Below are 13,201 nucleotides of genomic sequence, written 5' to 3' on the forward strand. Positions count from 1 at the left end.
CTCTAGATGCATTAAAGAAGAGTTGCAACAGAAGTTATGGCCATGCAAAACTTCCAGTTCCTTGTACAAAAGATCATTAAAACATTGAAATGAGATGCAAGGCTCTCAGGTGGGAGAAGAACAGGTGGAACTGAAAAGAGCTACAGTAAAGTTTAACAAGACACCAAAAATACTGTTCCAATAGGCATGACTTGTGGTCAAATACCTGATAAAGTGACCGCACGCTAGGCTGAAACACCATGTTGGTGTTGAGCAGAAAGGAGCGAAGAAGAGGCTGTGGATAACTTGCCAGCTGAGTAATAATCCCAATAAGCAGCAAATTTACGTGCAAGGAATTCTCCAGCATGTTCTCCAGCTTTGACAACACCACGCTGATAAACGGTCCTGAAAGAAAAGGAGAAGGAACCAATGCCTTTGTTTTCATAGAAGAAAAATCCTAAGATCCAGGAAATAAGCATGGAAAAGGAACTTTGATCATTATAACCAACCAAATCAGACCTCCTACATGCTAATTAAAGCCAGCAAGGAGAAAAAAGAAAACAACACATAACTGAACAGACAAAATAGAGTTAACAGAGATGTTAAAAGCTTTCATGAGTAGCAGCATTTGAGTAGCTAGCCACTTACATTAACAGCATATTTAACATACACAACCATTCTACTTTACATATGCCAATAAGGATTTAGCCTCATATGTTATGGTCTGTCATTCCATGCCTTTTGAAGTTAATCAGAATGGTACCGCTGAAGAATCCGTCCTTTTTACTGGCATCGTGCCTTATTTCCACAGAAGGACTCGACAAAGTAAATTATAGGCAGATAGTCTTATCAAAAATCTGTGCTCTTGTAAAGAAAATCCAGAAATGCTACTCTAAACATAAAATCAAAACCTGCAATAGCTCACATCGCAAGAAAATGCATTTTCAGCACTGAGAACAGTCACACAAAGCGGGGAAGATATTAAGATAGATTTATAAGCAAAATTATTTGTAAAAGTAGTCTTTATCATATAAATGTCAGCAATAAATAATAGCTTTAGCTTGTGCATTCATGTTGGAGGATAACCACTGAAATACAGAGGCATTTACCACCAGGGCACAAAGCCCTGTACTGCTCAAGCTTAACAAACCTGTCCAAAGGTGAGCGTGCCTTTCACCAGATCATACGTGCTGCTGGATGGCACTGCCGGTGGGGTGCTTGAGGGGTGACCTGATCTCAAGTAAAGCACTGGGAACAGCCCCCATCCCACAGCCAGCCCCACCACACGACCCTGAGCGCGTAACCCCTCAGGAAAACCAGGGGAACCCCTAGGTGACAGGGTCACAGTGCGACAAATGCTTAATATCCACCCTAGGCCCCAGCACAAGACACACGCCACCGACACTTCTAGGGTGAAGAAGGCAGGCATAATCCCAGCCCATTCCCGCTCCCTCGGCTTGCAAACAGCTGCCTTCGAGCTACCTGGGCATAGTTCAGCCCGGTTTTATACCGCTGCTGTAAACCACGGCAGAGGCCAAAGCAGTATGGGGCCAGCACGACAGCAAGGATCAAATCACAAGTGCCTGCACTGCCGCTTTGCCTAAAAGAGCCCCACTAAAGGCTGCAGTCTATTATGTTTTATAGTGACCGCGAGTACAAAGCAAGCGCTCCCCTGAGAGCGATCCGTCACGGCTAACGCTGGCACAGCTCCACACACAAGAGGGAAGGTAGGAGGGCCAGCGTAGGTGAGATTTATGTGGCTGCTACCTTTTAACCACCACATCAACCGTCAGAGTGAAGGCTGGTATCACATCCTGCAGGAATCCCCCCCGCCTGGGGATACAACAGAGAAGCCTCAAAACCCTTTTGTTGAGATACAGTTTACTCTCATCCCAACATAACCTACTGCTTCCTGCTCTCCTGTCCGTGGAGACACTTTCACAGAGCTCCTGAGGACCACAGTACAACGTGCCCCTATTTCTGTCAGGAGGGGTTGCAGTGGAGGCAGCTGAGGTAGCTCACAGTTCCTCTCCTGTAGGTCAAACTTCAGGTGTGAGTAGGTAAAGCTGAAGTTAGACATCTGTAACAAATGCTGTGTGCCATTCTGAGAGCAGTTACCAACATAAAATTCTTCAAGAAATTATTAGAATACAAATCGGAGGAACTAAGAATTTGCAAGCCTGCCTAGTTAAGAAGTGGAGTAAACCAATGAAAATACAAAAAATATATTCCTTTCCTGACTTCATCTCCACATGGCCATGAAGTTGAGCACTGATTTATGGGAAAAAAAAACAAAACAAACAAACAAAAAAACTGTGATAAAAACTGTGATGCACTATGTTCCTGTTCCTGAACATCACATTCTTTCTTGCTCCAGGGCAAACAGGGATGATTGTAGTTTTTAAGTTTTCAACCTTAAATTGGACCTTTTTTTTTTTTAAAGAAAAAAAAACAACTTTTAAATTGGATATAGATATCAATGGGACATTTTCTTCATAGATCTGTGAGCTTGAAGAGAGCATCTTTGCACTGCTAAGAGTTTCTGGGTGTGAGAGCCTCCATCTGGTTAGCTGATTCTGCAGCGGGAAGCCCCATCCATCCCATGTCACCATCCCCAGAACTGAAAGCATCCAAAAATCTTTATCCCACACATCTACATACGCAATGTAGCACTCCACATTAAATATAATTATATTTGAAAGATCCTGCAATCCCACATTTCTGAGCCATTTTTATGAGCAACTCCTTACCAAGGATCACCAAGACCTTCACTAAAGCAAGGTGAGCAGCCTAAGAGTACGACACTTTATGGATGGGGAGCAAAGCGTGGTTTTTTGGTTTGGTTGGGTTTTGTTTTCTTGTTTTTAAAAGCAAGAAATGGAGGAAGGGACTGGATGAAGAATGTGAGACAGGGACAACATTTTTGAGCTACATTTGACAGCAGATAATGGGTAACGGAGAGGTTTGAATGTGATTAGCCTCTAATACAAGGAAATTGCCACCACAGAGAAAATAGCAAATGGACTGGATAAACAGGCTGAGTTTTTCAATTAAGAGGCAGTGCCAGGCATGCTGGCCACAGCTGACCAGAAAGGGCTGCATCTCAGGGGATACAAATGAATGTTTTCCCCCCTCCTTCCAAATGAACGAGACGTCAGATTACAGAAGTCTCATTTGGGATGAGAAAAACCTAGACATGCTACTATTTTTTTATTGTTTGCATTACTGTGGTATCTAGGAGACCTAATTAAAGATCAGGAGCCTGCAGTGCAAGGAGCTGCACAAGCACAGATCAAAAGCACAGTGTAGCCTCCAGGAGCACTGTCATTCCGGAGTGCTTTGGCCAGTCTCTGGAGAACAAGCTGAAATTGTTGTCTGGCACATGACAGCGCAGTGTGCCAACAGCAAGGGCTGCCCTGGCGCTTGAGAAGCGGGATGCCAGGGCAGTGCACGCAGACAGGCACGGGCAGACGTGGCACCCGTGCTGCCACCTTGTGCTAAAACGTGAAATAGCTGAGGGGGGAAATGGTGGTATGCCGCATCGACAGCGTCAGAGATGAAAGGCATCAGAAAAACGCATCATTTACCCGGGCTCTGTCTATTAGCACAGTTACTCCGGTCCTCTTTCAACCACCAAGTTTCCCCTAGAGCAACGGTGCTGACACACAAGCAACATAACCGCAAGGTTTTAAACAATTAAAACTAAAAGCCCCAAAAGAACTGAGCAACCACAATTTCATGTCACTACACTGCTCTGCTCTACTTCCCTGTCGCATCTCCTTCACTCTCCTTGGGCCAGTCCCAGCTATTTGGGCATACCCTCCTTAGTGCCAACACTGTTCCTTGCTCTGTGCTTGCACTGTGCACTGCACAGTGCCATCTCGTTTGGCCACCGTTAATCACCATGCCTTCTCACATTTGTTATGTATGTAACTAACAGGACATTCCACCTGTAAACGGAGCACTCTGGCTCCTCGTAGCACGCTTGGGAGAGGGATCCTCCTTAGGTCCAAAGGGAGACAACACACTCTCTGCAGAAGGGGTGTCTGCTGAGAAATTCTCAAAGTCCTCCTCCTCTTCTGCAGGAGACACATGGTCAGGAGTGTCCAACTTTTCCTCCTCCAAGCTTGCATTATTTGGATCCAGTTCCTTAATAATTTTGTCATACTGTGCAATGAAATCCTCACCATCTGTGCTCAGCAGTCTTACACTTAAGTTATGATCTGCCTCCTGAGGAGAAAGCTTCAACTCCAAGTCTGGCTGTGGATCAGTCTCAGCCATTTTCTGGTTTATATGTTCTTTCATTATACCTTGAGTCAAGCTTGAATTTCTCTTACTGTGCTCATCCAAGTCCGTTTCCAGCTGGCTGTTTTCAAGAGGCCCGTTGACAACAGCCTGGCTTTCAACCTGATGTTCTTTGGCTACATTTAAAGTTTTCTCCTTGGAGTTATCATCTTGAGTATCCTTCTGGGCACACAATCTGTAAACCATAACATCATCCTGAAAGTCTGATTCTTCTATGTAAGATCCTTTGATGAGCATAATAGCATTTTTTTTCATCTCCTGAATGTGTTTTGGTGGCTCTATAGGTGGCTGCATCTCTGTGCTTCCCAGATCATCATACGGATGGGGCGAGCTCACATCAGAACCAGGAGAAATCCCTGTGTCATAGCTATCATCCCATTCTAGCTCCAGCTGCATCTTCTCACCAAACGGAGTTGTTTGAGAGGAGCTACACATGCTGGGTGTCCTTTGCTGGAGCCGAAACATGGGGTGTTCCACATCTGTATTGTTCTCCTCAGCAAGCGTTTGGATAAAGGTGTCTGGATCAGGGTTTACTCCATCATATAAAGCAGACCAAACCTTACAGTCCTTCAGACACTGGAGGATGGCTTCCTGAGCTTCCCCCAGGTACTGCAGGTAGCTGATATCCACAGTTCTTCCACATTCCACAATGCAGGTGGATTCAGAAGTGCCTCTACCAGAATCTGGAAGTAAAGAAGATTACTCATACCACGCAATAAGAAAACACAAAAGTTCTCTAGCAAGACAGTCACTAAGACATGGCAGGTGGAGTCTTTAGCCCCAACCACCCAATAAGAAGATCCACCCAATAAGGAAGATCCACCCAATAAGGAAGATCAAAGAATAAGAGATTTGATCATAAATGCACAACTTGTTCCTACTACCAAGTCAGCACTGTAACTCAAGATTTCTGAGAGACCAGCCCACATCCAATCTGTAAAGCAACTGTAAGCACTTGTGAAGCTGCAAGAATCGCCATCGTATCTGTACATTATTTTCACAAATGCATATTTTAACAGCTACCCAAGTTGAATAAGGTTTCCATAGGCCTGGACACATGGAAGGAATTAAATAAGCTTTCCAGTGCAGCCTAATTGCCCGGTTTATTGTTACCCACCACTTTTCTTCCACCTCCTCCCATGAGTTGCTGCCAAATTCAATTCAGTTCATGATCTGGTCATCCCCTGAGCAACAATTACCTTTAGTTTGTGCTGCTTTTGTCCAGAGAATATAATCTTTTCCCTGGCTTTCTAGAGTCAAGGTGATCCCAGTGGAGCAGCAGACTGGTGTCAGGGCAAGCAATTTTGCGGCAGATACAGAGTAACAGTCTCTCTCTTTCACTGCCCACCGCTGGCTCAACATCATGTGGTTACATGGGATCAGATACCTGAAAGAGCAGTGTCTAGCATTACATCCTTTCACGTTAGAGAAAGCTAACGCATACAAAATTCCCTTTCCACCTTCCTTCCCACTCCAAATTAAAAGAAATAACAATAATCTTGACAGTGATCCATATCCTAAACCTCTCAAGAGCATGAAACCCTGACTCTTTACATTGTGAGGCTACAGTTCAATGTGTAACTGTCAAGAAGAGTAGAGATACGAAATCAGTTGCATCAGAATGGGGAAAACGAACGCTCCTTCATAGGTCAGAGCAAGCCTGCTGTAAGAAGGGATTGGGGAAGTGTAGGATGGGCAGAAGTCAAGGGCTAGCCGGGTGGTTTGGTCCCATTATGAATGAGTTCTGTCTCAGAAGCCTTAATTTATTTGTTTTTCTAGGAAAACCACAGAGCCGGTTTACATGTGCCAGGCAAGCAGCCAGCAAAAAGGAGGGAAGGGTCATCGAGGTGTTTTACAGCACTAGATCAAGAGCTCTCAGGCAGAGGAGGGAATAAGCTATGGGGAGAACGAGGAACAGAGGAAGAACATTCTCATGTTTAACTTCTTTAAAGCAATGAATGTTTAACTTTTTAAGAGAACTTTATTAAGACCCTTAGTGTTAACTGGGCTGATGTTTTGCCATTTAAAATGCAAGCAAATTTTAAAGGATTCCCTAAATAAACAAAAGATTAAACAAGAGCACTCAACTGTACTGCTGTTAGCAGGGGAGTCCCAATCTAACTTGTGTTCACAGAGTTCCTAACACCATTCCGAGGCACAACAGTCAGAGAGCTACAAGGAATTTCACCCTAACACCTATCAGTGGAGGGACAGGCAGGTACCTGAAACAGTCACACCTTCCACAACGTTAAAAGCCTGATTTAGTTACACCAGGATTTCCACATAAGTAATCAACTCTAATCTAATACACGTACTCAATTATAATTGTAGTGTTCTGAAGCAACCCATAGAACAAACAGTTAGCAGTAATATATAATCAATGTGTCTAGCACATTACATAACTATTTATGTACAACAGTTCAGGAACCTGAAGTATTCTTGGGGACTGAGCAGAGGTGAAAAAAACAGAGATGGAAGCTGCAAGCAAATATATAGGTCCTCTGTATATATAATACACTAGAGAAAACATGCAGGAGAGAAGAATTATACATTTTAAAGCAGCGAATAAGCAGTTTGAAGGTGATAAATATATTCTTAGCTTCTCTCCTCTCACTTTTATAGAAATAAATCACATGAAAAATCTCTTGTTCCTGAAGATCGCAGGACATAAATCACGCTTCTACAGGTCTAGCATATTTTGGCAGAACCGTAAATATTCTTATCTCTGTAGTAGCTTGCATTTCTGCTGTCTTGGAGAACCCCCATCTAACTCTGCATCCATAGGCTGAGATTACATGTCCCAGAATTAGAATGAAAAGTGGAAAGAAGAGTTTGGGCTTTACCTTAAAACTAGCTGCAACATCACGTCTTCACAATGCAAGCCAATAAGCGTTCTGAACAGTGCCAAGGAGACCACACAGAGCTGGAAAATGATAAATGCTTCAGTTTTTGATCTGGAAATTGTACCTTTCCATTCTGCATAACAGAGTGACTCTGCCAGAACATAATGCTTTAAGTTACTGTTAGTATGCTATTTCATTCTGTCAGTACCCCTATGGGATTTTATTAAGTTGTCTAGAGCTATACACATACCATGTTACATTTTGGCAAAACATGATCCAGAATTTTCCTTCAAAAAAGCTATTAAAAAAAAGAAATATTCTTTAAAAGGTATTAACATTAAATTATATGGAAACTCAAAGCAACAATTTACCAGTCTTTATTTTTTTTCCTAATTTATCAGCTTAATTCAGCATAAAGTGAATCAGTGAATCCCATTACTTACAATGTAAAGTGCAAGGGTTTACCCCTGACAACGAACTTAAATCAACAAAAAGTCTTTTCTGAAAAAAGCTATAAACCACCTCAAGTTTTGGTTGTTTTACGTGTTAGGAACGATTAGTGTTCTGCACATTACAAAACTAAACGCTTCTATACCCTACTGCCTTGAAAAATATAGCTTACTGACATAGGACTACGCAAGTCGTTTTTTATTGGAATCCACTCCATATGAGTTGCTCCCAATCCTGCCATTACAGGTCATTTGAATGGCTGGGAACCATGGCAAGGTACAAAGATCCTTTCTGTGAGACTAAGGAAAAGGAAAAGAAAAATAGGACTCCTCACTGGAATTGCGTGCTTGCCTTATTGGCAAAGGCCTGATCAAACACACCCATAATCAAGTATTTCAGCAGTCACGTGCAGCAGAGGCAAAAATCATACCCTTTTTGTGATCGGCACCCTATTTTCACACTAGCTTTAGGACAGACTAGAAACTTGAGACTTCTACAGGATTTTTGGTCACAAATAATGTCTAAATAAGACATACCACTTTCAAAACTATCATACAGTATATTTCTACCTAACAGATGCTTGCTTGACTGCAAAGACGCGTCCAACATTGTAGAAGCGTGACCTCTTATCTTTCATTGGTTTTCGTGAACAACAGCACCATCATTTCCCTGCCTCTTTACACCTATTCCCTTGGGCATGTGCTCCTGTGCTGCTCTTTTTTGGAAACAGCATCTCACAGTTGGCTTAGATCCCAGGACCAGGTTGACTCTTGTGAGAATTATTTAGCATAAGTTGACTCCTTCCTAGAGTTTCATTTTGGTTTTAATCTTGCCTCTCACTATATTAATCACATAATTAATACATGAAATAAATCTCACTTCTCAATAGCTAAAAAAAAAAAAAAGAAACAAATTAGGACAAAATAAAGAAAAAGCTATAGATGATTTCTGACTCTTTTCAGTCACTGAATGTCCTTTGTAATTCATTCAGGATTAAATCCAGCATCCTTCCTGGGCAAGGCTTCTCTTCCCAACTGTGGAATTTCCTCCTCTTCTCTACACTCTCCCTACTCCCACTGATAAAATGCTCTGAGCTAGCTCTGCAACAGCACATTGCTATGTTCCTCTCTCCAGCCCATGCTTTCTTGAGAACGTCAACTTAAAAGACTCTTTGTTTTACCATTTCCCTTCTCTTTTTCAGACCAGTGACTCAGCAGTCCTACAGAATGATCAACTGTCCATGGTGACAAAGACCAGAGAAATGCACAGATTTCTTGTAAAATATACATACACAGACATACATTTTCCCTTACTTGGTAGCTATCTCTGTGGAACTATTAACTAGTAAAGCTTTAATGAACTTCACCTGATAGCCTCTAAAAAGCAAACATTTCTTTGATTGCCTTCCCTAGTTTGGTCATTCAACTAACACCCAGAGAAGAACAAGAGAACGTGAGTAAGCCCTGCACTCAAAAAACAAGCTGGGATATGGACAAGCATGAAGGTAATAAAGCATGGCTGACAGCTAGCCAGGCACAGAGCGAAAATAACCTGGGAACAGTCATGAGCTGGCCTGCTGTGAGGCAAAGCAGAGCTCAAATTCATTGCCCTTCCACCACTCGTACCAGGAGCCGACAGGAGGGTGCTTGTTAGTCCAAGACCTCGTGCCTACAGAAATAGAAAAAGTGAAAGGGCAAGAAAGGAAGAAACAACCAGAACTGCAGTTCTTAATAGGAATGCGGGGGCAGAGACGAAGAGCTGCAAAACAAGCTTGTGGAAGAAGTCAGATCCTGACATGAAAGGAGTGTTTTAGTGAGGGGTTGTGGGGGTAAAATGGGAATTCTCATTTCCTCTGAGAGAATAACTGAGAGCCAAGCCTAACTGTTCTTCATACACTCAGAGTGCAAAACCTGCCAATTCCTTAAATTTTCCTGTATTTATGGAATTGCAGTTTATAGGGAAACATTTGCAATATGATTGCAAGGACAAATGAGAAATCAAGAACCTTCTGAAGAAGAAAAGCTAGTCTATTTTTGCGTTTCATAAAAAGAAAAGATTGAATGTATTACCAGGAGATAAAGAGGATAGTATTTACAAGCGTATTTGGCCACCTGTCTGTACATAAGTTTAATCCTGTGATTTATTAATAAGTATTTTCAGCAATAATAACATACACAGCTTTTGTGCTATGGAAACCACACAGAAGGCTGCAGCTCTGGCTTTTGTACTTGGCCAAGCTATACTGCAGAAAACTCATTTAGTATCACAGAACCATTTTGGCTGGGATCCTGAGTTACTCAGGGCTAGAGAAGTCTTTAGAATTCCAATCTTGTTTGCCTATGGAACAGTAATTAATGATTAGCAGAGACAACAGCATTTGCATTTTTGTCGACAGAAGCTATTTCAGTTCTCAGAGTTAATCCATCTTAAAAATGCAGTAACAACAGCATATATCCATATTTGTGTTCACTCTCATTTCCAAACAAATTCCAGACAAAGATACTGTTCCTAATACACAGATTTAATGCATGTGCTCGTGTTCTGCTTTCTCTTGCCCTAAAACTTTATACAATATTTCATCCATGAAGTTGTGCACCACAGAAGATTCAGCCAAGGCTGCCAGCCAAGCAAGGCTCAGAAGGGTAGTCCAGTGCAACAAGTATTCATTTTCTGCCAGAAGATGAAACTGTTAGCAAAGGTAACTTGACTATCTCTGTAAGCTAGCTCTCCAGTCACTGTGGCGCATTGTGCCTATACTGCGAAGGGGCTCACTGCAAATTTGAGATAAACCTTACTACACGAAGGAGTGAAGAAAGAAAAGGAGGTGGCAATCTAATCACTTGAGCAAGAAAGTGCCTTTTTTTAATCAAACAAGAAAGCTAGCAATATCTCTGTTAAGCAAACATGCTACGACAATGCACACTTGTGTCCTGAGAAATATATTGGCAATACTGCAATCACAACTTCAGCAATTTGGAGACATCCTTACAGGGCTCCCGCTGTCTCCTACAAAGATCATTTGCAAATACTTGCTGCTAGGCAGAACTCCAAACATCAAAAATGCACCTCACCTTGATTATAAGTCCTAGGGATGAGTTATGTATGGCAGCACTAATTCAGCCATATCCAGAATGAAAATACTTGCAAATTTCCCTTTAGAGTTCTAACAGAATTCAAACTTCCAAAAGCCCTCATCTCCCTCTATCCCATTTTGTGTATGGGTCAGACCACCTCACACATTTATCAACTTCTCAGCACAGCATTGCAGCCATAGCTAGCTGCCAGCATAAAAAAAAAAACAACAAACCAACCAACCAACAACAAAACATTAAAACACACATTTGGGGTGGGGGAGAAAATTCCTAGTTAGACAAATGCTCGCTGCAAACACAGGCTCTCCCATTTAATTAGTTAACCTGCATCCACACTGAGCACCTGACCTTGCCTCCTGCTTGTCTTACCCGGAATGGCGTGTTGATTCGGCTAGTAAGTGTATCTAGGATGTGCACATTCTCATGTCGATGCAGCAAAATAAAACGGAGGAAAATCTTGAGGAGGGCTGGCTCTGAAACACTACGCAAGAAGAGATCCAGGTATGCGGTAGTAGCCATCACTTCTTCCACAGTCACCTACAGGGAAATAACAGGCAAATGCAAACATACTGTGCACACAAAACATCCATCCTTACCCTGCAAGTATACGATACTCAGCATCCACCCTAAGCTCTCCATACACTGCCAACAAAATACTGAGACCCTTGCTTTTAAACCTGCGAAGTAATGTGCTTCTGACTTACTCGTAAGCATTCTGAACCCATTTCTTATGTCTTGCTTCCCCAGAAATAAAAACTCCCCAAAACTGCCAACACCCCAGATCTCATACATGCTGAAATACTACAAGCCAAATCCTGCTAGAAGTTCCCCACCACATTTCTGCTGTGTCAGGGGTTTTGAATCACACTTCTGCCATTCCTCAGAAGCATTCTCAGATGATGTGAATACCTGGATCTACCGTGTTATTAAAAATAAATGACAACAGAGCAGAATCAAAGCACAGTACAAACTCATAGGTCCGGAGCTTTAAAAAATAAATTAAAAAAACAAAACATGTCTATCCACAATTTTGCCACTATTTTCCATCTCACTCAATTTTTAAAAGGTGTGTGTATACACCCACACACATGCAAACCAAAGACCGAAGTGTTTGCTATTGCCTATTTGTATGTCAAAACACAATTGTCCCATATCCACGCGACGCTTGCATACCATTTGGATAGCCCATACTACTCTGCTTAATGCAAGCCTTTTGGAGCTTATCTATTGACAGTATGCACTGGCAAGGCACAGCAAATTCCAAAGGCCACCTCTGCACCACACACTGCTGTTGCAAAGTCAGCTTTTTAAAAATAGTTACCCAGGAACCTAATAAGCTTAAGTGTATAGAGATAAACCCTCATACACAAAAATCTTTCTGTATGAAAGGAAGTATTAAACATCTTTTGTTTACCAAACTTAGCTGGATAAATGAAAAGACTGATTTTATTAAAAAAAAGAATCAAAGCTGTCACTTAAGAACTAAGAGGATTTAGAAGCGACTCAGAAGGGCAGCACTTACGTAACATGCCTTAAATATTAAAATCCCTGTTCCATTATGCCGCGCGTTAGCTTCATGCACAGTAATGTCATCCAGCAAACGCTCCCTTTAAAGCATTTAAGATCACAAGCTGCTTCTGGCCAGTTACACAGAACATAGGAATGCTGTATACAGCCTGCAGACCTTATGGAGAGGGGGCACTGACGAGGAGAATGCAGAGTAGCTCTGAAGTTGAGGTCATTGATTCCCTCTCTTTCTCAGGCTTTATTCTGATACTCTGCTCCAACATCCTTAACATCAAGCAGCAGACTACTAGCCCATTTTGGTATTAGAAACAAAACACCACGGAAGCTGCAACAGTAACATTTTTCACCAGAAATAAGCGAGTTCATTTCTCAGTTTATTTTGGTCAAAATCAAGCACTAAAACATAATAGTGAAAGGAAAGGAATACGGCACATTTTCACTGGCTCTGTGAACTTTGTAAAGCTAAATAAACAACAGCCACACATGTTTGCTAGATCTGTAGCTGTATGTTCAGTGCTGCCCAATACAGAAATGAGAAAACAGATCTTCCCTGAAAGAACATCTATTAACATATAATCCTCCAACTCAGAATCCAGTTTATGAATTCACTCCTCCTCCTTCTCCTACAAATTTCAAGTGGAAAAAAAAAAAGTTGTGAGATCAAGCACCCCAAAGTTATAAATCACCAGGATTAACACTGTGGCTACAGCTCTGGTTCAAATTCTGCATTACTGTAAATATTATGATAAAATGCCTTTTTATGTGCATATGCACGTAGGCACACATTTCCACAGCAATACCGCCGCATCCCAACCACCATAAAACTTGCTCGGGAAATGAGCAAGGGGCTGTGCAACAAAGGAAATTGTTTCTGGTTGGAGCTGAGATTCATTTTTTTGCAACAGCCAAAAGGTGTGGGAACTCATGGGGTAAAATAACTAAATAAATAAAGGCTTTCTGATTACAGCCGTTGACTGTTGCCCTGAGAACTGGCATTTTCTGTTT

At 41.9% G+C, this 13,201-nt stretch overlaps 1 protein-coding gene across 10 annotated transcripts in view; it reads right to left on the bottom strand.

Annotated features, from left to right (window-relative positions):
- Positions 1-13,201, bottom strand: part of FHIP1A (FHF complex subunit HOOK interacting protein 1A) — a 96,125-nt gene that overhangs the window by 13,955 nt on the left and 68,969 nt on the right. For all 10 annotated transcript variants that reach the window (XM_040556652.1, XM_040556654.1, XM_040556661.1 and 7 more), the window contains 5 exons: positions 11,039-11,206; positions 7,128-7,207; positions 5,484-5,671; positions 3,930-4,967; positions 206-384 (listed from right to left, as the gene is read on the bottom strand). In XM_040556652.1, coding sequence (XP_040412586.1) covers positions 206-384; positions 3,930-4,967; positions 5,484-5,671; positions 7,128-7,207; positions 11,039-11,206 — 1,653 coding nt within the window. The remainder of the gene's footprint in view (positions 1-205; positions 385-3,929; positions 4,968-5,483; positions 5,672-7,127; positions 7,208-11,038; positions 11,207-13,201) is intronic.

Source organism: Cygnus olor, chromosome 4 (genome assembly GCF_009769625.2).
Source record: "Cygnus olor isolate bCygOlo1 chromosome 4, bCygOlo1.pri.v2, whole genome shotgun sequence".
NCBI lineage: Eukaryota > Metazoa > Chordata > Aves > Anseriformes > Anatidae > Cygnus > Cygnus olor.